The 26,681-nt window shown below is 46.3% G+C and overlaps 1 protein-coding gene across 2 annotated transcripts in view; it reads right to left on the reverse strand.

Annotated features, from left to right (window-relative positions):
- Positions 1-26,681, reverse strand: part of FZD3 (frizzled class receptor 3) — a 55,814-nt gene that overhangs the window by 19,190 nt on the left and 9,943 nt on the right. For both annotated transcript variants that reach the window (XR_007777137.1, XM_050972482.1), the window contains exons 3-4: positions 8,201-8,397; positions 5,557-6,574 (exon numbers count right to left, since the gene is read on the reverse strand). Coding sequence is in view for 1 of the 2 variants with exons in the window: in XM_050972482.1 (XP_050828439.1) it covers positions 5,557-6,574; positions 8,201-8,397 (1,215 nt within the window). In the remaining variant the exon portion in view is untranslated. The remainder of the gene's footprint in view (positions 1-5,556; positions 6,575-8,200; positions 8,398-26,681) is intronic.

Consider the following 26,681-nt stretch of genomic DNA (forward strand, 5'->3'; position numbering starts at 1 on the left):
CTGTGTAGATTCCAAATTTTAGGAGGAATTTTACCTCCTCCAGAAAAATAAAAATATCCCAACCTGGATAAAAAGAGGCTCAGGACACTTTCAGCTCAGTGGGAACAGAAATTTCATTTTTTTTCCCCCATTTTCCCCCAAATTTTGGAGCACAGAGGGCAGGACAGATATTTATATATATTTTATATTTTGGATTTTTTCCAATTAAACTCTTTTCCAAATATTAAAATGAACACTCTGTGTGTTAAGTTGGAAAGTTTTGCTGTATTCATCTCTTTTAATTAATGCTGCATTCATCTCTTTTAATTAATGCTGGATTCATCCCTTAAGCAGTGTGGTAAAATGAAGTTTTTTAGCATAATATTAAAATCCAAACCCTGGAATTCTTTGCTTTTTCTTGGCCCTCATTGGCCTAATTTTGATTCTTATTTTGATCACTTTTAAATATCTAAAATTGGAATAAAAGTGAATAAAAGCATTTTTCACCAACTCCTCCTTCAGCCCCTGCCCGTGAGGAGAGGGAGAACTGGGACATGGATTCCCTGCCCTTGTGGCAAAGAAGTTTTTATTCCAGTTTTTTATTTCCCAAGGAAAACTTTTATTGAAGTTTTTATTTCCCAAATTTGTCCAAAAAACCCAAAAGAATCCAGAGCCAGGTCAAGGCAGGAACCATCCAGGAATGCCAGGGGGTGAATTCCCACAAAAAGGCACCTCGAGGCTCTCCCCACCTGGGAATATTCCTCATTTTTTTGGAAATATTCCTCATTTTTTTGGGAATACTCCTAATTTTTTTGGGGAATATTTCTGATTTCAGCCAGCCAAATAAACACAATTTCTGGTTTTTATCTGAGCAAACTCTCTGCTTGGGAACATTTCTGATTTTGGGAACATTTCTGATTTTGGGAATATTTCTGATTCCAGCCAGCCAAACAAACACAGCATTCTGGTTTTCATCTGACCAAACTCTTTGCTTGGGGATATTTCTAATTTGGGGAATATTTCTGACTTCAGGCAGCCAAATATTGCTGGTTTTTATCTGACCAAACTCTCCACTTGGGAATATTTCTCTTTTTGGGAATATTTCTGATTCCAGCCAGCCAAATAAACACAGTTTCTGGTTTTTATCTGACCAAACTCTTTGCTTGGGAATATTTCTAATTTTGGGAATATTTCTGATTTTGGCAGTCAAACACGTTTCTGGACATTCTACTGGGAATATCTAATTTAGAATTCTATTCAGGCAGCCAAACAAGAAAGTTTCTGGTTTTTATCTGACCAAACTGTCTGCTTGGGGATATTTCTGATTTGGGGAGCATTTCTGACTTGCAGGACCCAACCAAGGCAGTTCCTGGTTTTTATCTGACCAAACTCTCCACTTGGGAATATTTCTCATTTGGGAATCTGGGAATATTTCTGATTTGGAACAGCCAGGCCAAATAAACCACATTTCTGGTTTTTATCTGACCGAACTCCTGGGGAGTTGCATTGGGAATATTTCTAATTTTGGGAATATTTCTGATTTGGGAGCTTTCTGAGCAGGCACCAAACAGTTCCGGTTTTTTCTGCGAACTCTGCGGAATATTCTAATTTGGGAATATTTCTGATTAGGGACTATTTCTGAATGTTCAGGCAGCCAAATAAAGAAAGTTTCTGGGTTTTATCTGACCAAACTGTCTACTTGGGAATATTTCTGATTTTGGGAGCATTTCTGATTGCAGGTACCCAAACCAAGGCAGTTCCTGGTTTTTATCTGACCAAATTCTCCACTTGGGAATATTTCTAATTTTGGGAATATTTCTGATTTGGAAATATTTCTGATTTTGGGAACATTTCTGATTGCAGGCACTCAAACCAAGGCAGTTCCTGGTTTTTATCTGACTGAACTCACTGGGGAATGTTTTTAATTTTGGGAATATTTCTGATTTGGGAATGTTTCTAATTTTGGGAATATTTCTGATTTTGGGAGCATTTCTGACTGCAGGCACCCAAACCAAGGCAGTTCCTGGTTTTTCTCTGACTGAACTCACTGCTTGGGAATGTTTCTAATTTTGGGAATATTTCTGATTAGGGACTATTTCTGATTTTGGGACCATTTCTGATTGCAGGCACCCAAACCAAGGCAGTTCCTGGTTTTGCTCTGACCAAACTCTTTGCTTGGGAATATTTCTGATTTTTGGGAGCATTTCTGACTGCAGGCACCCAAACCAAGGCAGTTCCTGGTTTTTCTCTGACTGAACTCACTGGGGAATGTTTCTAATTTTGGGAATATTTCTGATTTGGGAATGTTTCTAATTTTGGAAATATTTCTGATTTTGGGAGCATTTCTGACTGCAGGCACCCAAACCAAGGCAGTTCTGGTTTTGCTCCGAGCCCCAGCAGGTTCTGGAGCAGACAGGAGGATCCACAGCGCTGACCCTGCAGGAGCAGCTGCACTCCCCACCCCCCTCTCAGGGAATGTTCCAGAAGGAGTTCCTGTGGCATCATCTCCCATGGCACAGATGATGTCACGCCCCAGTGGATTTTTAACCTCAGATTTGCTGGAGTTGGCAAAAATCAAAATCCCCAGAGCACAAAACCCTTTTATCCACTGTGGGATGGGCTCCCCTCTCCTCTCTGCTCTCAGAAACATTAGAAATTCATTAAATAACATGAAAGCTTCATAAAAACAAGCTGTTATTTCACCCCTGAGGGGTATTCCCCACTAAACTCCTCCTTTGCCCGAATTTAAGGATGGATTTCACCACCATGAGCTGAGGATAAAATCATTTCCTCCCTCCCAGCTTTGGGAATCCTGCTCAGTTATAAATCTGGATTGTTTCCTATGGGAAGAGGGTTTAGTTTGAGGGGAAAAAAATCCAGCTGGAAGGGTTAAAAGGAAAAAAACCCAACCCCTCTAATGCTCCCTGGGGTCTGCAGGTCCTTCAACCCAATTTGATGTGAATGAAACCATTATTGTTCTTTTGACTCCTGCTGGGCCATTGCAGCCACGGCTTGCCAGGGATTTCAGGAGCTTTTTCCTACACGTTTTCATCATTGCAGCCCTCAGTTTCCAGGTTTAAAACCAAGTTTTTGCTCAAAATTTTGCCTCCTCCAAACCCTCGTGATGTTAGAGATGTTTAATTTCGGTTATTTCAATATTTAAATTGGAATTTCCATCAGCAGGGGGTGGGTGTTGGAAATGAATCAAGAGAAAGAAAGCCACGTGTCCCTCCTTTTTTTTTCTCTCTGTTTTTTTTTTTCCCCTCTGTTTTTAAGCATCAAATTAAATCCTGCAGCAGTGAGGACTCAATCAAACCAATGGAACTGCTCACACCCACACTGCCACAGATTTCCTGCCATAAAAATGCTCCCACATTGGATGGGAGGGAAAAGTCCCACCTTAATAAAACCTAACAGAGAGGGAAAGAAACCAAAGCAGAAAGGGTTAAAAGGCAAGAAAAGGATTATTGTCAAGCCTAAGCCAAACCTTTAAGTGATATTTGATTGCATTAAAATGTGAGCTTTGATGACTCAGCTGGTGTTTGAACTGCTTCAGAGCCAAAATGTTCATTTTTAAATTTCCCTCTGCGTGCAGCTGTAAAACAGAGCTTTGCTGTAAAACCCTCTGGAAATCAAGTTTCCCTTCAAATAATTTATAGGAAATATCTAAGGAATGTCATTCCAAAACCAATCTGCCATTTTTGGCCCAAAATCAGGCCATTCATCCCTAAAATACTTTCTTTTCAACAGTATCTGAATAAACCAGGGCAGAGTTTGATCTCAGTGCCCTCAGAGGCTTCTGTTCCTGTGATAACTCAATTAAACCCAGCAGATAAATCTCAGATTCTTGAAAAAACCCCAAAGCTGATGAGCTGCAAGCTCTGGTTTTTTTCAAGGCAGATTTTATACAGATGTTCCCAGCACAAAATGAGGACAAAACCTCCCCCCCAAACTGCTACAGATGAACGAGAACTGATGAGAACTCAGCTCAAACTCCCAAACTCCTCACCAGCAAAACTTCCAAAGACCAAAAACAAACTCATCAAGCCCTGGTCTTGAGGTTGGTTTAAAATAACATCTTCTGTAGGTGCCACAGAGCCCAGAAACTCCAGGGAAAATCACCAAGAGTTGATGGGAATTCTGATTTCCCAGCAACACCCAGGCTAAGGAATTTTATCCCAGTAATTTGAGTATGGCAACAACTTTTTAAAAATTTTTACTGGGAACAGCAGAGTTTTGAGTGAGGAACTCAAGGAGGAACTCTCCACTTCCACCTGGTGCAGCTTCCACACCTCCTGCAGGAATTTCTTCCCATTCTGAGGAAGCTTTTCCCCATGAGCCCTCTCTGAGACCCCCCCCAGGCTGCTCAGCCCAGCCAGGCCAGGCCCAAAGAGCAGCCACAGCCCCTCCTGCCTGGGGCTTCTCATCATTCAACTTCTGCTCTTGTCAGCCAAGCTCTGCTCCCTGCAGACCTTCAGCTGCTTCAGCAGGGACTTTCATGGCTGGGATGGGGCTCACAGGGCCCTTCCTGAGGCTCCAGGAGCCTGGGGGAGGTTCCCAGAGGGAAGGGCACCACCCCCAAGGACACAACAGCTTTGTGTGAGCAGCACTGGGACCTGTGACAAACACAACCCCGGGCAAAGGAGGGAACTCCACTCCCAACATCTGCTGGGGGTGCAGAGAGCACCAGAAGGTCTCTGGAGTCAGCCCAAGGCTCACATTCCAAGGGATTCCACTGCTCCAAATCCACCATCTTCGTGCCCACCACTATCTTTGTGCCCACCAACTCCACCCCTTCCAGAGGGAGAGTGCACAAAGAATCCATTTTCCCCCAAATAAATTCAAATTTTCTCCATCCCCTTTGTTCTCAAGACACATTTCAGGTGTGAAAACGCAAAAAAAAAAGACAATGGAAAGCCAAAAAAGGATGAGGGAAGGGAAGGTTTGGGAAGGTTTGGGAAGGGAAGGTTTGGGAAGGGAAGGTTTGGGAAGGGAAGGTTTGGGAAGGTTTGGGAAGGTTTGGGAAGGTTTGGGAAGGTTTGGGAAGGTTTGGGAAGGGAAGGTTTGGGAAGGGAAGGTTTGGGAAGGGAAGGTTTGGGAAGGGAAGGTTTGGGAAGGTTTGGGAAGGTTTGGGAAGGTTTGGGAAGGTTTGGGAAGGTTTGGGAAGGCTTGGGAAGGTTTGGGAAGGTATGGGAAGGTTTGGGAAGGGAAGGGAAGGTTTGGGAAGGGAAGGTTTGGGAAGGGAAGGTTTGGGAAGGGAAGGTTTGGGAAGGTTTGGGAAGGGAAGGTTTGGGAAGGTTTGGGAAGGTTTGGGAAGGGAAGGGAAGGGAAGGGAAGGGAAGGGAAGGGAAGGGAAGGGAAGGGAAGGGAAGGGAAGGGAAGGGAAGGGAAGGGAAGGGAAGGGAAGGGAAGGGAAGGGAAGGGAAGGGAAGGGAAGGGAAGGGAAGGGAAGGGAAGGGAAGGGAAGGGAAGGGAAGGGAAGGGAAGGGAAGGGAAGGGAAGGGAAGGGAAGGGAAGGGAAGGGAAGGGAAGGGAAGGGAAGGGAAGGGAAGGGAAGGGAGGTGTTGAGCTGCTCACCTGGAAGGGACAGGGGATGTGGTACTCCCGGCAGCGCTCCTGGATCCACGTGGTCTCCCACACGCCCCGGTAGGCCTGCTCGTAGAAGTAGCAGCCGATCACCACCAGCAGGGGCACGAGGTAGAGCACGCTGAAGACGCCGATGCGGATCATGAACTTCACCAGCTTGTCCTGGTTCTCCTTCTCCAGCGGGATCTCGATGCGGACGCGGTTGAGAGAGATGATCCCGGCCAGCAGCAGGGACACTCCCACCACCACGTACAGGCAGAGAGGAGCCAGCACGAAGTAGCGCAGCGCGTCCACGTCGTAGAGGCCGACAAAGCAGACGCCGCTGATGTTGTCGCCCTCGATCTTGTTCATGGCCAGCAGGATGATGGTGAGGGTGCCCGGGATGCCCCAGGCGCTGGCGTGGAAGAGCAGGGCCTTCTTCTCGATGGCCTCGCTGCCCCACTTGGGCACGGCGGCCAGGAACCAGGTGATGGTGAGGATGACCCACCAGACGCTGCCGGCCATGGTGAAGAAGTAGAGCACCATGAAGAGCATGGTGCAGGCCTTGTTGTGGGAGCCCTGGGTCACCGTGGAGGCCTTGTACTGGGAGGGGCTGGAGGCGTTGCAGGCCACCCGGTCCTCCAGCAGGAAGCCGATGAAGAAGATGAGGGACACCATCATGTAGCAGACGGCGTAGAAGATGATGGGCCTCTCCGGGTAGCGGAAGCGCGTGACGTCGATGAGGAAGGTGAGGAAGGTGAAGAGGGTGGCCGAGAGGCAGACGATGGAGATGACGCCGATGAAGTAGCGGGCGAAGGACAGCTCCTCCCGGCGGAAGTACATGTTGGGGCAAGGAGGGGAGCAGTCCCGCACCCTGAGGAAGGAGTAGCCCAGCTCGGGGTCGATTTTCAGCTCGCGGGGACACCAAAAGCCGTAATCCCTCTGGACGGCCATGGGCGCCTCCTCTGTGGGCTCGCCGGCCAAGTTGAGGTCAACCAGGCGAGGATAGGGCTCGTCACAGTCTGGGAACCTAAAAAGAGGAGTTTGGCAGGAATGTACTCACAGTTTACAAGGACTGGGAACCTCGCTGCACACAGAATTCACAGAGTCACAGGTTGGAAGAGACCTTAAAGATCACTGAGTCCAACCCAACCCCAACAGCTCAACTGAACCCTGGCACCCAGTGCCACCTCCAGGCTTTGTTAAACACACCCAGGGATGGGGACTCCACCACCTCCTTAGGCAGAACATTCCATAACTTTATCACCCTTGCTGTAAAAAACTTCTTCCCAATATCCAGCCTGTATTTCCTTTGCTGTGTGCTCTGGTTGTGTCAGTGCTGCTGGAGACAGAGCCCAGCCCCAGCTGAGCACAGGCACCTTTCAGGAGCTGTGAGAGTGATGGGGGCACCCCTGAGTCTCCTTTTCTGCAGGCTGAGCACCCCCAGCTCCCTCAGGGGTTCCTCTCAGGGTTTGTGTTCCCAGCCCTTCTCCAGCCTCGTTGTCCCCTCTGGACGTGCTCAGTGTCCCAAGGTCCTTCCCAAGCTGAGGGCCCAGAGCTGGGCACAGCACTCCAGGTGTGCCCTCAGCAGTGCCCAGGGCAGGGGAAGGATGATCTCCCTGCTCCTGCTGGCCACGCCATTCCTGACACAAGAATCAGGATTTCTAGGTGTGACTTCAGTCAAACCAACTGGAGCCAAACCAGACAATCCAAAACATGGGGAATCCATCAAATTCTGCACTGTTTAGTCACAAACTCATCCTGCAGCACAATGCTGAAACTATAAAAGAAGTTTAAAAGTAGAACAGGTGAGGAGCCCATTTGAGCTTCAAGAATGAAGGTAAAAATGCAAAATCCATCCCAGGAAATCCATAAATTCAAGCCCATGGCAGCAGGATTTTAAAAACATTTTAAAGCCTTTCCTAAGCAGCTGCACTTGCTGCCATCAGACAGGGCAGTGAGGTGGTGACACCACAATTCCAACTACCACTGCCAGCAGTTTTCATAAATGGAATTAGGATGAAGATATTTGTGTAGTTGACACCAGCACTAATAAATGGAATTATGATGGAGATATTTGTGTAAATAAAGCTCTGACTGGGGGCTCAGGACTGCTGGAGTTTCAAAGGAGAGATTGGAGCAATACCAGTAACATCCTCTGACTTAGTTAACTAAAATAGTTTTAATTGTTTTTCATTCTCTCCAATCCAACTATTTCTTCCTATTACTGCTCCTCAGTTTCATTAACTGTTGGAATCACTTACAAAAAACAATAAAGCATGAAGATCCTGTTTTTAATTTCATGCATGTTCTGTCTCAAACAGCTTGGAACACCACTGGATGGTTTTTCCATAAATTTATTTGTGCAATGTAAAGCTGAACACAGCTGTTAGCAGCTCAGCAAGGGGTACATGCTCTGCAAACAGCTCTGAGATTTCCCCCTCATCAAACCCAGCCAATTTTCAGCTGATCTCTTGGGCAGAAATAGGAACTCACTCCCCACCTCAGGAAAGGCTGCTGGCAGATGGGAAGGAAAACGCGGCTGCGTGCGATGGAAAGCGTTTAAAACACCTGCTTTTTACAGGCCATAAAACACCCTGGATGGGAGTAAAAATTTATCCTGAAATCAAAAAAATTAAAAAGGGTTTTTTCTCACCTGGTGCACTCCATATCCTCAGGCCAAGAGACCCCAAACATCTCCATGAGCTTGGAGCACTCGCTGTGGGCGCGCTGGCAGAGGCGGCGGCAGGGCAGCGTCACCCGCCCGTACTCCATGCACACCGGGGCGTACAGGGCGCACAGGAAGGGCCGGAAATCCCGGGAGCATTCCAGGTTCACCATGGGGTGGAAGGGCTGAAAGAAAAATTTAAAAAAAAGGAGAATTCAGAGCTGCAAGCAGCACTTTGGTGGAATATTTTGCTGTTGTCTCATGGTGACTGCAATCGCGACCTTCTGGCTGTTGGGAGAAATGATCATCAGGATGGAACTTGGGGGTTTTAGGGAGACAGGAGGACAATGAAAATATTGCCAAGGGATATTTATGTCCCTCATCTGAAGGGCTGGCAAGAAAAATTTAAAAAAAGGACCTGCAAGCAGCACTTTGGTGGAATATTTTGCTTTTGCCTCATGGCGACCGTAACCGTGAGCTTCTGGCTGCTGGTGGAAATGATCATCAGGATGGAACTCGGGGGTTTGACAGGGGACCATGGGGACAATGAAAATATTCCCAACAAATATTTATGTCCTCCAGCTGAAGGGCTGGCAAGAAAAATAAAATACAAGGAGAATTCAGAGCTGCAAGCAGCACTTTGGTGGAATATTTTGCTGTTGTCTCATTGTGACCGCAACCGCGACCTTCCGGCTGTTGGTGGAAATGATCATCAGGATGGAACTTGGGGGTTTTGGGAAGACAGGGAGACAATGAAAATATTCCCAAGGATATTCATGTCCTCCATCTGAAGGGCTGGCAAGAAAAATGAAAAAAAAAGGAGAATTCAGAGCTGCAAGCAGCACTTGGGTGGAATATTTGGCTTTTGTCTCATGGCGACTGTAACCACAACCTTCTGGCTGTTGGTGGAAATGATCATCAGGACGGAACTTGGGGGTTTTGGGAAGACAGGGGACCATGGGGACAATTAAAATATTCCCAGGGGATATTTATGTCCTCCACCTGCATTAAAATCAGTGGGAATTGGATGGATAAATCCCCCTGGGGATGGATTTCAGTTCTCTCATGAAGGTGGATGTGTCTCTCATTCCCAGCCCGCATGTTATTGTCGCCAGATTTCTTTTCACAAAAAGCAAGGCACAACTTCCCAAGAAATTTCTGGGATTCACATTCTCTGAACCTCAGAGAAAGAAAAAAACAATTCCTATCTCATGTACTGCTCCTATGTTGTTCACCAGTGGAAGATTGTTTACTTGGAGGGAATTGATAACTGGATTCTGGTGGGAGTGTTTGGATTCACTGACCAATTGAATCCAGGTGTGGATTCACTGGGTGAGTCAGGACTGTGGGCTGACAGTCACAAGATGCTTGGCAGATTCAGTTTAGATGTAATATAAAATAGTCTAATAAAGTAATTAATCAGCCTTCTGATAAGGTGGCTGATTAATTTCTCAACATTTCTCATCATTTCTCCCAGACACTGGACAGAAATATCACCGATACGTTATCCCAGTTATTTAAATTCCCACACAGCCATGCAACTTCCAGGGCTGTAATCACAGTGAAGGCACAACCAAGATGTCATTTCTTGCCTAAGCAGCAGAAAGAATCCTGAAATCAAAACCTGAAAAAATAAAAATATCAAAATAAATAACTGGTGTCTCGTGTTCCTGTGGTGCTTTACAGCAGGTTTGGGTATCAGTGAGAGCAACACTCCTTGGAAGCTCTGAGAAAATCTGTCAGAGTTAGCAAATACAGCTGGTCTGGAGCACTCCTGAAGGTTAAAGAAGGAAAATTAGAGAGGACAGGGGTTTATGTCCCAGAAGAAGCTGGTGCCTGGTGATAAATCCAAGTCACTGTCCAGTGTGGGTTCACTCTGCTCTTGGGTTTTGTGGTTTGTCTTTAAAACTCACCAAGAATTAATCAAGGTTTTATTCCAGATCTCTGTGGCACCCAGCACCATCCCAAGCCTCACCATCTCTATGGATATCAATGTAAGATCAATGATATTCCCGTGAGAGTGGAATTAGAGAATACTGGAATACGTCAGGACTTCTAATTCTGAAATAAAACAAACCCCAGACTGGGAAAACTTCTCCTGATTTATATTTCAAAAGGGGAAAAGTGCCTTTATCAACAGCTTTGTTCTACTCAGATTTGTTAGAAACAGCCCATTCTTTGAATACCAGGGTTTTCTCCACAGCTCAGCAGGATTAAGGAGCAGGAATTCCAATCCTTGGGTAGCTGAAGCACCAATGAACCTGCTTGATATAAATACATAAAAATCCTAAATCTTGTAACAAGAGGAGCTGCACAAAGATTACACTCTCAAGCAGCAATTGCCTGAGAAGTGTTTGAAACCAATTCAGCATTTTCTTTTGCCAAGCTATAGAGCAGAACTGATCTAACAGGAAAAGGAGGGAATTTTCTGTGACCAGAAAATACTGGGAATTATAAGGAGAAGTTTCACTTCTCCCTTACCACCTCTCTACTCTTCCAACCCTTCCCAGAAGTCTCCTTCCCTCTGCAAAAGGTTCATTTTGGGAATACAAGACACAACCATGCTATGGCTTTAATGTGCCTTTTTTTAAATAAAACATAATTATTATTTACCAAATTGATTAAATTCCCTTAATTTCTCTGAAATTCAGCAATAACTTGCAGGAAGAGCAGGAGGAGCCTCCAGAGTTATCAAAAGCAGTTGGGAAATATTTACATTGACAGGCTCAGGTTACTCAAGGAACTCACAAGGTTTGGCTGGATATGTACTTCAGGTTTATTTTTATTTATATATTTATTTGTATTTATTGTCTACATTGTTTGACCCCACGGATCCAAGAAATTGATTCCAGGGAGTTCCAACACCTGCCTGGAAAAGCTGCAGGTAAAAGACTTTACTTGATGGGAAGGGAAAATAAAACAAGAGCTCCACTTTTATTCTGGGAAGAGTTTAACTTCCCTTCTTTACAAAAAGCCTTGAAAATGAGAAAATTAAATTACAACTTTATGAAAAAGGAGTTCCTGTTTTCATGCCTGCCCCAATCCCAAGGTTTTGCCTCCTGCCACTGCAAGTTTTCACAAACCTACTCCTAAATTTCAAGTTCTCCAGACAATTCCTCCCCTACTTTCCCCTGATACACCTCCCACTCAGAAAACATCTTCCCAAAGTTCATTTTTTCCTGCTATTTTGCCTTTGTTAAAAGATCTGTTTGGTTTTGGTGCAGCTGCAGAGCCTGAACCATTCAGGAAGAGACCTCAGAGCACCTCAAGGTGTGCAAACAGCCCCAGGTGAAGAGCAGGAGAGGAGGAAACTGCCTCAAACTATGCCAGGGGAGCTTCAGGTTAGAATTCCGAGGGAATTTCCTGATGGAAAAGCTGTGGAAGATCAGAATGGGCTGCCCAGGGAGATTTGGAGCCCCCATCCCTGGGGGTGTCCAAGGAACAACACTCACAGCTCTGGGCTGGTGACAAGGTGAGGATCCCAAAGATCTTTTCCAGCCTGAATGATCCTGGGGTCCTGTGAACTTTAAAATCACAAAGAGGAGAAAAATCCCTAGAACAACTCTTGATAAGACAAAAAAAAGAGATTCACTCTCCCTGAGCAGGCATTTGTGCCTGTGGGCAGCTCAGTCTGCAAGCAACCCAAAAATTATCTCCAAGTTGTCTTCTCCACCTCACAGCTCCTGAGATGAAGGTGTGCAAACAGCCCCAGGTGAAGAGCCAGGAGAGGAGGAAACTGCCTCAAGCTGTGCCAGGAGAGCTTCAGGTTGGAATTCCGAGGGAATTTCCTGATGGAAAAGCTGTGGAAGATCAGAATGGGCTGCCCAGGGAGCTCTGGAGCCCCCATCCCTGGGGGTGTCCAAGGAACAACACTCACAGCTCTGGGCTGGTGACAAGGTGAGGATCCCAAAGATCTTTTCCAGCCTGAATGATCCTGGGATCCTGTGAACTTTAAAATCACAAAGAGGAGAAAAATCCCTACAACAACTCTTGATAAGACAAAAAAAAGAGATTCACTCTCCCTGAGCCAGCATTTGTGCCTGTGGGCAGCTCCCTCTGCAAGCACCCCAAAAATTATCTCCAAATTGTCTTCTCCACCTCACAGCTCCTGAGATGAAAAGTCACCTCCACCTACTGATTATGTTGTTCCCTATTAAAAATGAACACAGGGAGATTAAAAGGCTCTTTTCATGCTCTTGCCCAAGGAGGCAGTGCAAGTCATGGCATCGAGCTGAACAAAAGGCTCTCTGTTTATGGGATGTGCCTCACAAAATCCCTGCTGAACAACTCCAGGAGCAAAAGGGAAGAGGGTGAGAGGAGGCCTGGCAAGAATTGATTTCAGTGATTCAGCCCTGGGAAATCCAAGAGAAGGAAGAGATAAATGCTTACTTAGGAAGAGATCAACTCTTCTTGGCCTTGGCTTTGCCACTCTGGTGTGGTGTGAAGGGACCCTAAAGATCCTCTGGTTCCAGCCCCAAGGGATGAAAGCCAAAGGAGAGATGGAATGGGTAAAGTTTCCCCCACTCCAAATCATTTTCTTAGCAAATCCTCACTTTTGCTCACAAAACAAAAGCAGTAACTCAAATTATAAATACAGCAGAGTTCCAGTTTCAGCCCTCACAGCACTGGGAGATAATAAACCAAATTCTTTGATTTTCCACAGATGTTTGGCTGTTATTTGGGAAGTGGTTTTGCAGGATTTCAACCGAATGACTTGGGTGATCTTTCCCCATTCTGTTTATTTATACATTCTATTCTTTGATCAGAGAACCAAACAGGAAACATCCTCATCAACTCAGGGAGGGAAGGAGGGAACTTTTCTCCCCTCAGGCTCCTGGGAAGAGAGCGATGCTATGACTCTCAATTGCTGCTGCAATTCCCGGGTGGAAGAGCTGCCTGGGGGCACATCCCAGCCACAGGAGCTGCTCTTTGTCCTCCATCTCCCAGCCTTTGATGGAGCTCGCTGTTCATTAAGTGAAAAAATCAGGAATTGTGTCTCAAAGGGCAAAACCAGGCTGCCTGCCCTGGAGAATGGGATCTGCTTTGGGTTTAACTCTGCAGTTTCTGCTCCCACTGAGCACCTTCAGCCTCCTGCTTGTACAAGTGAAATTGGTTTCCTTGAGACTCTAAAAAATTATTTTCCATCCCCCCAGATTGCTGAGAACCTCTCTGGATTCCCTGGATCCTGCAGCCCCAGCTCCTGGCGCTCACACTCCACCTGGAAATGTTTGTTCCAGGTTCACACCTGAGCCAAAGAGCTGCTGGAATAAAACAATAAAATCCTGCCTCGACCCAAACCCAGCTCCTGCCTCCTAAAGAAAACCAGGGAATGTTCACACAGGCACAGCAGAGCAAGGAGCAGGGATTTGGGCACAGACTTGGCAGAAAATCGGGGCCATTTCTCCTTTTCCCCACCCACTTTGGCTGGATCAGGAAATCAAAGGTGGCAGCGGGGGCCACGAGCACAGCCAGGTGTGCAGGAGTGAGTTTGTTTCTCCTGGATCTGACCCAGTTCACCCAATTTCACGTGGCTCTGGCACTGCAGACCCTTTCTTGTGTTTTCTGAAGGCAAAAGGTGACTTTGCCCGAGCCTGCTCCCAGTGCTGGGTGCCAAGACACGTTCAGGGAGAATTCCTGGCACGGAGCACGTCCCAGCTTACCTCACCTCCTACTTCCCTGGTGAGAAACTGAGGTGCACTTTTATTTTTGGAATGATTTCTCACAGTGCCACACGTATGAAAAGCCAAATGGGGCACAGCTCTGGCTGCCTGTTGAGCTTTTTCCCCTTCAGCATGGAATAAAGTTATTCCCAATTATCTGTGTGAAGCCTTTCAATATTTGAATATTCAATATCCCACATCTCATCATCTGGAAAAATCCTGATGGCAATGAAGGTTAGACTGACACTGCACTGCTTTAGGGGCTGGGGAGGGGGAAAAAAAATCAGATTTTTTTTACCTCAGCACTAAAAATAAATGTTTGCATTTAAATAGTTACTTAAGAAACTCCAGCAATAAAACAAAAGACAAATAATTACTGTGGGTTTAAATGATGTTTTTTTCCATGCTATAGGTTGAACTAGGCACTCACCCTGTTATTTACTTTAAAACCCAAGGCCAATTATTTTACCTGCCATGCTCTGAGAGGGCAGCAATCATAAAAAACCATCCCAAGCTTTCTGTCTGCAGACAGACAGACAGCCAGCCAAGGTTAATTTCTGCAGGGAACAAACCAGGGGGATAAAGATGGAAGTAGTTAAAAGGCAGCAAATGACATTAATCTCTGCCTATAGGTGCAAACAGCAAAGCCATCTGCTCCTGCTCTTTAAAGATGTCTCCTGCTGCATTTTAAATCCCAAAGTTCCTCTGGAAGACGGCGTCCATCTGTCAGTCTGCACTCCTCCTGGATGTGGGATTTGTGTTTTGGGAATGGGGGGATGCAGATGGGTGGGCTTGGGAACCATTTCCATGTGCAGCTGAGAGGGTTTGGGCTTCCTCCTTCCTCTCCTGCTGTGACGGCCTTGGGAGGATTCCAGGGGAAGGTTATCAGAGAAATAAACCCACAAATAAACCCACAAATAAATCCACCACCCTCTGGATGGATTTTGGATCCAGTCAAATACAGACACTTTGCCTGGTGAGGAAGAGGCTCTGGGGCAGGAGCTGTAAATGTTGTCAGAATGCTGTTTTTCACACAAGTGACACATCCCCATCTCCTGCAGGGATGACATTCCCAGTGGGAGTGTGATCACAGCTCCCAGGCCTGCTGGGAAAAGCTCCAGTGCTCTTGTCACCATGGGGAGGGGAAGGAGGACCACACATGACGAAAGGGCAACAGAGCAACAACAACTCCTTTTTCCACCTCTCACTCTCCTCACTTTTCTTCTTGCTCCTCCATGTCGTCACTTCCCGCTGAATAATACATCCTCTCCTATGCTACGTATCAAAATACGGGAAAAAAATCAGGTAGCCAACGAAGGCCGAGACTGGAAGAGGACCGCGAAGGAGAAGACGGAATTGGGATAAAAAGAAAGGAAAGCGAATGAAGCAAAATACACTTCTGATATTTGTCTCCTCTTCACATGACCCTATATTCTATTATGATCTCTCTTCATTTCTATAGTGATACGGCTTGAAAAGAACAAGGTTTTTAGAAGTCTGTGTCGTCCTCGAATCAAGTTAGGGTTATCCACCAGCCTAGCAATGGTACACCGCCGAACTCACTGATCATAATCACTGAACATAACTTCATCTCTTGGGCCCAGATGTACTCCAAGATCCTAGATCTTCCTAACTCTCACTTGTACCGATGACGAAAGGGTAAGAGGCAGGGTTCGTTTCTACCCGCCGGCTACTGAGTACCTACTCCTATCTTCAGCAAAGCATTCGACCCAATCGAATGGCCTCCTGCATCCTACCTCCATGATCATGCGCCTCAACTCGGAGAAGTGGGCAAGGACGGATCATGAGTGCCGTGAGCTCATGAAAAGATCTTAAGCGTGGCTACCTTCTCATCGACGGCTATCCTTCATGATACCCAGAAGCGCCTCTTAAGCCCTCCGCCTCCCTCCCCCGTCTTTCCTACCTCATCTATAAGTATTTATCGCGTTGACTGCAGTCGGCGCCTTAGCTCCGACTAATCAAACAACTGATTCCGTATCACAATCTTGAGCCCCGAATGCTAGCGATTCTCAAGACATTCCAGCCCTATCCCTACTCCTCCTCGTCTGCCTTCGCCCCCTTCTTCATTGTGCATGCCGCCGCATCTCTTCCTCCTCTTTCTCCCTCTCATTCCTGCTCCTTCTTCTCCTCCTCCTCCTCCCTTCCCTGACCTGGCAGGGTCACACAATTCCTCCCATCCCCAGGGAGGTCTCTCTGGTAAATAACTGCAGAGAGGAGCCTGGCACCTCACGGCTCCCACATTTCCCTTGCTGAGCAAAGGAGGAAAAGGGTTTGCTGGAATTTGGTTGAGGATTTGACACTGACTGGATGGAATTCCCAGCCAGATCAGGCTCTTCACTGCTCAGAAAAAAGGGATTTCTCCAAATCACAAATGGGATGGAAAATACAGAGAATACAGCCAAAATCCAAAGTTACCATTTGTATTTGCCTCCCTTTTCCATTTTTGGCAGCTTTAAAATGCAGGGTGGCAGCCACACAACACCAAAACCCTGCAGAACACAACCAGACTGAATTTCCAAACTCCTACTGAAGAGAATTTCCTTTTTATTCTCGATTATTCTTTATTTCCTTTTTATTCTCAATGACTTCTACCACTCCTCGTGGGACCTGGCTGTGATTTTCCACCCAGGAGCTGCAGCAGGATGCCCAAGGGTGTTTGCCATCACCAGCCAGGGCAGATTATTCCATCTCTGTGTTTTCCACCAGGATGAGGATGGCAGAAGTTTCCTCAATTTTGCCATTCCAGCCCAAGTGTTTCCTAGCTGACCAAGCACGGGGATCTGCAGGGTTCTGACTGCCCTAAATGTCAACTTTGTTGTCATCAAATTGTCCCAAAACGAGGGCAAATCCCAGTTGTCACCTGAGACACTTTCACAAGGGGCAGAAGTTTATTTATCCTCTTCCTCTGCCACCCTGACTTGGGTTTAAGGTAAATTAAAGTGAATTTCAGCCCCTCAGCACAGCAGACAAACCCTTCTTGCCGTGGCAGAGAAGAGGCACGAGGCTGCCAGAGCAGGATTTTGGCAGCCAGGAGGGGGCAGGAGGCTGACAATCCATCCAGGCTGAAGGAATTTGGGAAGCTTTGCTTGCCACTCCCTTGGAATTGTGGAATACATCCCCTGATGCCTGAGCTGGGAATGTTGGAGATTGTTCTCCAAGAAGGAATCACCCTCCTGTCTTTCTCTGGCTACAGTCAGGACCAGCAGCTCCTTGGGAATTAGTTACATGAGGGAATTTTGCTGAATTTTGCTCCTAGGAAAAGAAATCTCACCAAAATCCTTTAAGGAATGATCCTGCAGTATCCACCAAGTTTCTGCCCCAATTAAACCCCAAAAGTTCTCAGGGGATAAAATGATGTATCTCCATGGAAAAGTCCCCAAAAGGGTTTTTTTTTTTTTGGTGTTGGGAAGGAGCAGAGCACAGCCCTGATCCACTCCAAAACTATCCAAAAAAAAGATGATGCAAACTGAAGGAAGAACATAATCTGTTGGATTAAAGTTACCCAAGTGATTGTGGAGAGCAAAGAGAACGTGTCTGCAATGTGAATGCTGATATTTGAACAGCTGGGCCTCAATCTAACACTGCAAACCATCTGTTAAATCCATATCCAGCAAAACCCCACACACGATGGGTGGGAGAGAAAATTCCCATCTTTGGGACTCAAAATTAAAGATATTTCACAGAGAAAGGATTAAAATGTATTGTTTAGAATAATTCTAATGAAGATATTATATTCATTTTCTCTCTGGGAATTCCATCCCAGCCCCTCCAACCTGGCCTTGGTCAGTTCCAGGGATGGAGCAGCCAAGGATTCTCTGGGAATTCCATCCCAGCTCCTCCATCCTGGCCTTGGGCACTTCCAGGGATGGATCAGCCACGAATTCTCTGGGAATTCCATCCCAGCTCCTCCATCCTGGCCTTGGGCACTTCCAGGGATGGAGCAGCCACGAATTCTCTGGGAATTCCATCCCAGCCCCTCCAACCTGGCATTGGGCACTTCCAGGGATGGAGCAGCCACGAATTCTCTGGGAATTCCATCCCAGCCCCTCCAACCTGGCCTTGGTCAGTTCCAGGATGGATCAGCCACGAATTCTCTGGGAATTCCATCCCAGCCCCTCCATCCTGGCCTTGGACAATTCCAGGATGGATCAGCCACGAATTCTCTGGGAATTCCATCCCAGCCTCTCCAACCTGCCATTGGGCACTTCCAGGGATGGAGCAGCCACGAATTCTCTGGGAATTCCATCCCAGCTCCTCCAACCTGGCCTTGGTCAGTTCCAGGATGGAGCAGCCATGAATTCTCTGGGAATTCCATCCCAGCCTCTCCAACCTGGCCTTGGACAATTCCAGGATGGAGCAGCCACGAATTCTCTGGGAATTCCATCCCAGCCCCTCCAACCTGGCCTTGGACATTTCCAGGGATGGAGCAGCCAAGGATTCTCTGGGAATTCCATCCCAGCCTCTCCAACCTGGCCTTGGACACTTCCAGGGATGGAGCAGCCACGAATTCTCTGGGAATTCCATCCCAGCCCCTGCCCACCCTCAGAGGGAGGAATTCTTTCCTCATTTCTCTGCATTTCCTGCAGTAGCATCCTTCCAAACCAAGCTGCTCCAGCAGCAAATCTCAGCTGGGCAGCACCTCCCATTTCATTCCTTATTTTCTCCTCCACAGGTTCTCCTCTCCCTCCTTCCCCAGGAACAGGGATTTCACAAGAACAGGTATTTCACAGTTTTTAACTCCAGACTAATTTTTTTGGTGAGGATTGTCAGGGTCTGGAGATTATTTCAGCCAATTTCCAGCAGCAGAATATTAAAGTTGCAGCACTCAGCACTCTCCCAATTATTTAATTGGAGAAGATGTGGCCAGATTAGAACGAAATCCAGATTTTACTCAGGAAAACCTGTAAATTTACCTGGAAGTCTGGGTGAAAAACCAAGAGTGTTTCTCTCAGTGTCCCCTGGGGCTCCACACAAAATCATCCTGTGCTCTGAGCAAGCCAATAAAGCCACAGCAGAAACACAAGGGGAGCTTTAGCTGAAGCTCAGCAACAACCTCCCATTTTTTGGTGTCAGCCATGGAATTCTTCATGAGGTGGGTTTGGGGGAAAACTTCAGGCTTTGAAAGAGATTTTCCTTTTCTGTCATGATTATAATTCTACAGCAAGCCTGCAGGCTCTGAGCAAACACTGGCTGATTTTATTGGGATTTTTAAAAATTTTTTCAAAGAAATTGTCCATCCCAACATCAATTCCTTCTACCCAATCAAGGAATTGCAAACAGGCCTCTGTTCACCAGGCAACAATACAGAACAGAAAACTTTAGATTGAGAATGCCTCAATTTACCCCAATGGATTAAATGAAAATTAATTTACGCTTCTAAATAGAGGAATTAAGGTAATTAGTGGGAGAGTTCAATTTTGAACCGTTTTTAAACTACTATTTCTAGAAAACATGTGTGAACACAGCAGCTGTAAATGAAAATTTCAGATTCATCAGGCAACACTCTCCCTTCCATTCAGTGCCAAGTTAATGAGGTCACAGCTGAACGCTGCAGGGGGGCAAAGAATTAAAAATAATTGCAATTGTATCCCACTTTTCCACTGGTCAGACAGCTGTTATCCACCTCTGAACAACCAATCCCAAAATCCTCATCAAAACTGAGGACAAACCCAAGGCCCTGACTCGATTTTTCAGTTAATAATTCACCAGATAAATATTTGACAGGAATTCCCACAGCGCCTTCACTTATTTGTTTCTGCAGCACCCTAAAAGGGTTTTTTAGTGCTCTCCAAATAGATTAATGAAGATTTTGCCCTCAAAAGTCCAGGATTTTCTCCCTGTTGAGGCTGGGAGTTTGTTCCCAGCTCTCTTCTGTACCACAGACAGAGTTTTGGGGAAAATCTCTGGAACACTCCCAAGTAGGATGAGGCCAAACAATAACGGGATTAATAAGAGAGAGGGGAGGGAAACAAGGGAAGACAAAAAGATTATGCAACTGCTCTGCAGAGGATAATTCCAAATTATTTCCCAGTTAAATGGAATAAAGAAAAGCAAATATCTGTGGATGAAACCTTTTTAAAGAGTAAACGACCTAAAAATGTCAGGATGTGGACGGGAAATCCTGCAGGTGAGTGTGGAAGGGGGAATCAGTGGGGTCAGACTGCAGGAGCAGGAAAGGCTGCACTGAGATCCTTGAGGAAGATGGGAAAGGCTTGAGCAGTGGGTTTTCTCACCGACTAACTGCAAAACCCCTTTGATGTGTGGATAAAAGTGGATAAAAGTGTCCAAAAGGCCGGGAAATGCAGCAGAGGGAAGAGCAGGAGCGCGGCTGGATGGGGCAGCAGAGTGGGGAGGAGTGTCCGTGCATCCTTTAACGAGCTCAGCTCTTCCCTCTCTCCCGGCTCCCACTGCTTCCCAGCTCGGGGATGAGCCCTGACAGCCAGAGATCAAATTCATTCCTCTCATCCATCCCTCTGCTGCTTTCTGATGGATCGGCTCCCTCCGCGGGACATCCCGGAGGCGCGGATCCCTCCCCAGCCCGGCCGCGGCTCCCCCGAGTCCCCTCGGTGACCCGGGAACCTCCGAGTGGGAGGGGAGGAGAAGGAGAAATTTTCAAAGGCTGGAAGTTTGTAATTCCCAGACAAAAGCGGGCAGCCTCCCGTGGTGCCAGGGGAAAAAAGGGGCCGGCGGAGCTGGAGAATTGTCTTTTTTTGTGATGCCACTTAATGAAGGTTATTGTGAGGAACGGTTTGCAAAGGAGGAGAAAATGTCTGAGCGCTCTGCCACGAGATTTGGAGGACAAATTCCCAAATAACTCTTTTTTCTTGGACGTGAGGTAAAGAAGAATTGGATCATCTGTCATTCAAAAAGCCACGGAGAAAAACCTGGAGGCAAAGTGACTTCCCTGTCCTTTAACGCATTTACATCCAATTTTATAATTTAACACATTTGCAAAACACTCAGACAAAATGTCACCGCGCCACGATATTTTTGTTTCCTTGCCCTTTTTTTCCCCCTTCATTACTGACACCAAGCAGCAAACCTGAAATCCAAGGTCAAACTTCATCACCTCATTATTCTCTGCAGTTCCATCTCCGTGTTGCACCTGCACCGCGAGGGTTAAAAAGTGGAATAAGGAGGGGAAGGTGAATTCTCAGGAGCGGGGATTCAGCACTGGCTCCGCTGATTCTCAAGGACACAGCATTCACCCACTCCCCCACAAAGACAGAACGCAGATAATCGACAATCGGATTGAGTTCCTCGTGGAGTGGAAAATATGTAATGGATGTGAGTTTTCAGCGAGAAATGTTAAAAACATGAGTGATGTTTTCGGAGCTGTGAGGGAGGGGGGAGAGAAAAACCAGTGGCTGACCAGAGTTGTCTCCCTGAATTTATAAATTGATAAAGAAAGATGTTTCTCCTGGCTCAGAGCCACGGACACGACAACTTTTGTCCTACAAATCAAGAAACAGGGAACAGAAACAAGTTTACAAATTGAAAGCAACTTTCGGAAGGTAAATTTCGGGGTTTCCACGCCGCACAAAGATGAACTACAAGGAGCCTTCCTCGCCTTGTTCAAATTCAAATTAAGCAGCCCTTTGTGCTTCTCTTTTCAAATTTCCTTCGCTGTTTCCATGGGAACCCCCCGGCTGCCAAGCCTGGGATGGAGCAGGAGGCCAAGCTCAGCGAGGGGTGTGGAAAGGGGAGGGAGTCAAAGGGCAGAATTTGGCTCGGGAGGACCGGGATGCCAACCTTTGTCCCCCCACAAAAGGGGGGTAACCATGGGAACAACTCCGCGGGACACGGGAGGAGCCGGGGGGATCCCGGCCAAAATCGAGAAATGGAGGAAAATGGGAAGAAAATGGGAAAAAAATGGGAAAAAAATGGGAAAGGTGTTGTTAAAAACACGATGCCAGGACTTTCTGAAGTCTTAAAAAGAAACCAAAATGAAAGAAAACTTGAAGGGTTGAGCATCTAACTTCGTGCTGGTTCTGTGTCCTGTTAATTGCATCAAATTGGAGATCACAGAGAAACTGGGAGGAAGCGACTCCCAAATCCGACAGGAGAATTTAAAATTTAAAATTTAAAATTCTCCTGTGAAGGTGCTGAACAATCCCCTCCACGGAAGGGCTCTGGAGGTGTTTTGTCAATCGTGCCTCATCCATCTACTCCATAAAACCAGAAATAGCTGCTCCATAAAAATATAAATATGGCACGGTCTGATTATTGCACCTTGTAAAAGAGACAGCGGGAGGACGAGCCCTGTAAAACCTCTAATGACACAGAAAGGAAAATTTGTTGTGTCTCCAGCACCAAAGGCAGGGCATGGAAAAGCAGCAGGTGGTTTATTGAAGATAAAAAAAAAAACAAAACAAAACAAACCAAAGAAACAACAGCAAATTCTTCACGCTGTGCTTCGTTGATTTGTGGGGATGTTCTTCTGAAGGTCAGTTTGGGGAGAAAATGGATAAATTTGGGCAATATCACAAATATATTCCTGTACTGAGCATGGTTCTGGTGCTGTCAGAGTAAGGAGGACGTGGAATTGCTGGAGCAGCTCCAGAGGAGGTCCCAGCAAGAAGCTGTGGCTGCCCCTGGATCCCTGAAGTGTCCAAGGAAAGGCTGGAGCAACCTGGGACAGTGGGAGGTGTCCCAAATCCATAAAAACCATCTGAGCTTCCTCTAAACTCACCAATCTCTCCCAAAACAAAGAAGGAAACTGCAGCCAGGCCAGCAAGACAAATATTTGTGACAGCTGCTCCTGGGTGCTGAAGTTATCCCAGATTTATTCCTTGTCTTCTCTCTCTGGTGTGGTTTTCCCTCTGGAAACTGGAACCAGCATCAGGCACCAGAAAAAGCAGGGAAAAGGCAATTTCCAACACAAAAGGCACATCCCAGCCAAGCCACCCTGCTTTTAAGCAGCCAAACATTATTTCTTACCTATTTTCTGCATAAAAAAATCACACAGAGATGGGAAGGAATATCTGTGACTTTGCAATTGGTGAGAGGCTAAAAGACAAAATTCCCAAAATGCTCCAGCACCACAACATTGCCTGGCTCCTAAATTTCCATTTGCCAAGGCACAACTCAAGAGCTTTGTTATTTAACTATTCCAAATAACTCTGTGCATTTTCCACCTTTCCTAATAATTCCTCTTTATTTATTGCCCATTTTCTGCATAAAAATCACACAGAGATGGGAAGGAATATCTGTGACCTCACAATGGGTGAGAGGCTAAAAGACAAAATTCCCAAAATGCTCCAGCACCACGACATTGCCTGGCTCCTAAATTTACACTTGCCAAGGCACAACTCAAGTGTTTTGTTATTTAACTATTCCAAAGAAATCCGTGTTCCACCTTTCCTAATAATTCCTCCTTAAGGCTCCACCAGCTGCTGCAGAAGGAGCCACAAGGCAGAGCCATCTGCCTCCCTGACCCTGAAAACATCCCCCTGGGAACACATCCTGATTAAGATGTGCAGCCTTGACTTTCAACTGAATCTTTACATAAAAGTCTTTTATTTTTTTCCCCCTTCCCTATGTTTGCACTAAGCCATTAAGGCTGAGCTTGCTTCTCCCATTTCAGCTGGGATCAGAATTAATCTGGGATTCAAGCAAACATGGATGTGGTAACAGAGTTCATTCCCAGTGTGCAAGCACTGGTTTGGCATTTTAACAACAGCCCAAAAAGGGGTGTTGGTTTTTTATTTTATTGGTGTTATATTTACTGTTGGTTTTTATTTTATTCTCTTCTTTATACTTCTAGATACTTTATTCTCTTCTTTTTTTTCCTCTCACTGCCACAATCAGCATTTTAAAAATACTCACGTGGCATCTTGTTCTCATTAACCAACATGAAAGACTAAAAATCAGTATTTCCTAAATTATTCTTTAGGGAACAGGGGGGAAAAAAAAATCAGGGTTTCTCACACCTGTGATTTTGCTTTAATATTTGGGCACTGGGGTTCTCCAGGCAGGAGTTTAACCCCTTGTGTGCTTTGTGTTTGTTTCTGAAGGAAATCTCTTGTTGGTGCTGGTGTTTTCAGGCTGCCCTGTGAAGCTGAGCCCTGGGGTGCCCTTCCCTGGTTTCTTGGAGTGCAGGGATTGAAGGAACGTTATTTTTATGTTCAGAGACTGTTCCATGTCAGGAAGGATCCATCCCAGCTGGAAATGCCAGACAGGGACAGCTCCCACTGTCCCAGGCTGCTCCAGCCTGCCCTGGGACACTTCCAGGGATGGTGCAGCCACAAATTCCCTGGGAATTCCATTCCAGGGCTTTGCCACCCTCACAGGGAGGAATTTCTTCCCAACATCCCACCCAACTCTGCCCTCTGGCAGTGGGAAGCCATTCCCTGTGTCCCCTCAACTTTTGGAATCATCAAACACAAATCCCACAGCAGCAGCAGTCCGAAATTCCAGAATTTATTCCTGATCATTTTTTTCCCTGGGCATGACTTTGTCTGGATGAACTGCTTCCAAAGCTTCCTAAAGATTCTTTTTCCTTTTCTTCCTCCAACCTTCCCCAAGCTCAGAGCAGATCCCTGGACACACAGAGCCCAACGTTTTATCTGAGTGCAAATTATCCCCTCCTGTGGCTGCTCCTCCTGTCCAAAGCACCCAAATGATTCCCTGCTCATGGGATCTGCAAAGTTCACTCAGACAATCTCAGAGCCCACTGGATTTTCCTGTGGAAAGGAGGCAGCTGATGGCTCTAACAGGAGGCACTGCTCCTCAGAAACCTCATTTTACAAATCTCATTTTGGTACCAAACCCACTCGGGGATGTAACAGCTCTGGCTCTTCCCAGATTATTCCTTCCCACCAAGGATTTCACCTCTGCTTGACATCCCTGCCCTATGCAGATCCAGCCTGAAGCAGAGGCTGCTGCATCTCAAAGAGCTCAGCCCCAGGTATTCCTAGAGCAGGAATTCCCAAGGACATGATCAGGAATTCCTGGGCTCTGCCAGCACCTCTGCGATTCCACAATAAAACAAATCCAAAAGCTTCTCGTGGCTGTTTCCAAGGTAAAAAAAAAAAAAAAAATCCAGCTGGAGATGAGAGAATATAAAATTAATGAAATTGAAGGCTTTAATCAGCTGGTATCCCTGTGATCCTGCACAGCTCCATTGTTCTGAGGGGATCACAATCACATGCACTAACGAGAAAATTAATCCTTGCTGCAAATTAGTGCCTAAGATCAGGCTGCTTACAAAACAGCAGCTGATTAAAACTCCCTTTTCCATCAGCTTCATGTGCCTCTGCTTCCAGGAGGGAGAACTGAGGAATGCAGAAAGCCAAGGAGAAGGGTGAAATTTGGGATAAGGTGAACAGGGAAGGCAGAAGAAGAAAAGGAATTAAGGGGGTAAGAAGTGAAGGATTTCCCACTCTACATTTTCCCCACCTTGGGGATGATGAGGAAGGAAACACCACTAAATGAAGCATTTAATACCTGACCTACCTCTGCTGGAAAAATTCCTCTAGTCCCAGATGTTGAGACTGGGATCTATAATAAATATAGCTGTGATTTCTCTTAATGGCATTTTAAACACACTCTGCTTCTTTTCTCATTGAAATAAATGGACCAAGACTCCAAAGGTGACAAGAACAGAGCTGGCAAGGGCACACAGACCTTGGCAGGCCTGTGGCAGGTCAGTGGCATTGTCCTCTGTGAGCACCAGAACAGGCAAGAAACCACCAAATCTGAGAAATCAGATCTCCTCAGGTCTGTACTCGGATATTCTGTGGTAAATTAATTTCTAAATGTTCCAAAAATCCATGACTGGGGGTTGATTTATATCAATGCCCCGGTTCCCTGGAGGGACCAGCACATGAGTGGATGTCACTCCTCTCCTCCACCACCTTCTTCCCTCATGCTGCAAACCCCAAATCAACCTCAGGACAACCCAATTCCTCCATCTCCCCTTTTCCATCTCCTGGCCAACCCAGCTGCATCCCCGAGTGCTGCTCTTTAGTTATAGGGAAAATGGGAATGAAGGCAGAGGAAGAGCCATTATCTCCCTGGCCATATGGTGACTGCATCAGCTCCTTTTTAGAGCCTTTGACCTCCAGTTTAATCCCAAAAGAAAACTCAGATTCAGCCCCCAGCCACGTCTGGCTCCTGTCCTTTAAACCTCTTCAATCCCCATAAAAACCAGAGGGAGGAAAAAGAAGTGGTGACAGCTTGTTTAATTCCAAAAGCTTGGCAATCATCACATTAAACTGTGACAAAAGCTGTCATTGAATGGCCACAGGCCACCAAATTCCAGGTTTTTCTGATCAAAAAGTTTGCCCACAAAAAACTTCATCATCAAGGCAGAAAAGCCTCGCTGCTCCCTGCTCCCACCATCAGCAAATCCTTCAAGGCCAGGGGAATTATTAAAGTGGAAAAAGGGCCAGGAGATAATTCTTTGGAGCAATAATAATCCAAAGAGATGGGAAAACAAGGTCAGCTCCCTGGGGGGGAGAGGGGTAATTTGACTTTTCCACCAGTCCAGGATTTATGGGACACGCGGAGCCGTGGGAGCGGCGCCGTCCCCAGGCCGCAGCACCTCGGGAATGTTGGGGAGGGAAAAGATTGGGGGAGGGAAAAGATTGGGGGAGGGAAAAGAAAGATTTGGGGAGGGAAGATTTGGAAGACTCGGGAGGGAAAATTTGGGGAGGAAATTTTGGGAATGAAGATTTGGAGAGTGAAGACTTGGGGAAGGAATATTTGGGAGGAAAGATCTGGGGAGGAAAGATCTGGGGAGGGAAGATTTGGGAGCAAAGAAAGATTTGGGAGCAAAGAAAGAT

The sequence above is a fragment of the Serinus canaria genome, chromosome 3 (genome assembly GCF_022539315.1).
Source record: "Serinus canaria isolate serCan28SL12 chromosome 3, serCan2020, whole genome shotgun sequence".
In the NCBI taxonomy this organism is placed as follows: domain Eukaryota; kingdom Metazoa; phylum Chordata; class Aves; order Passeriformes; family Fringillidae; genus Serinus; species Serinus canaria.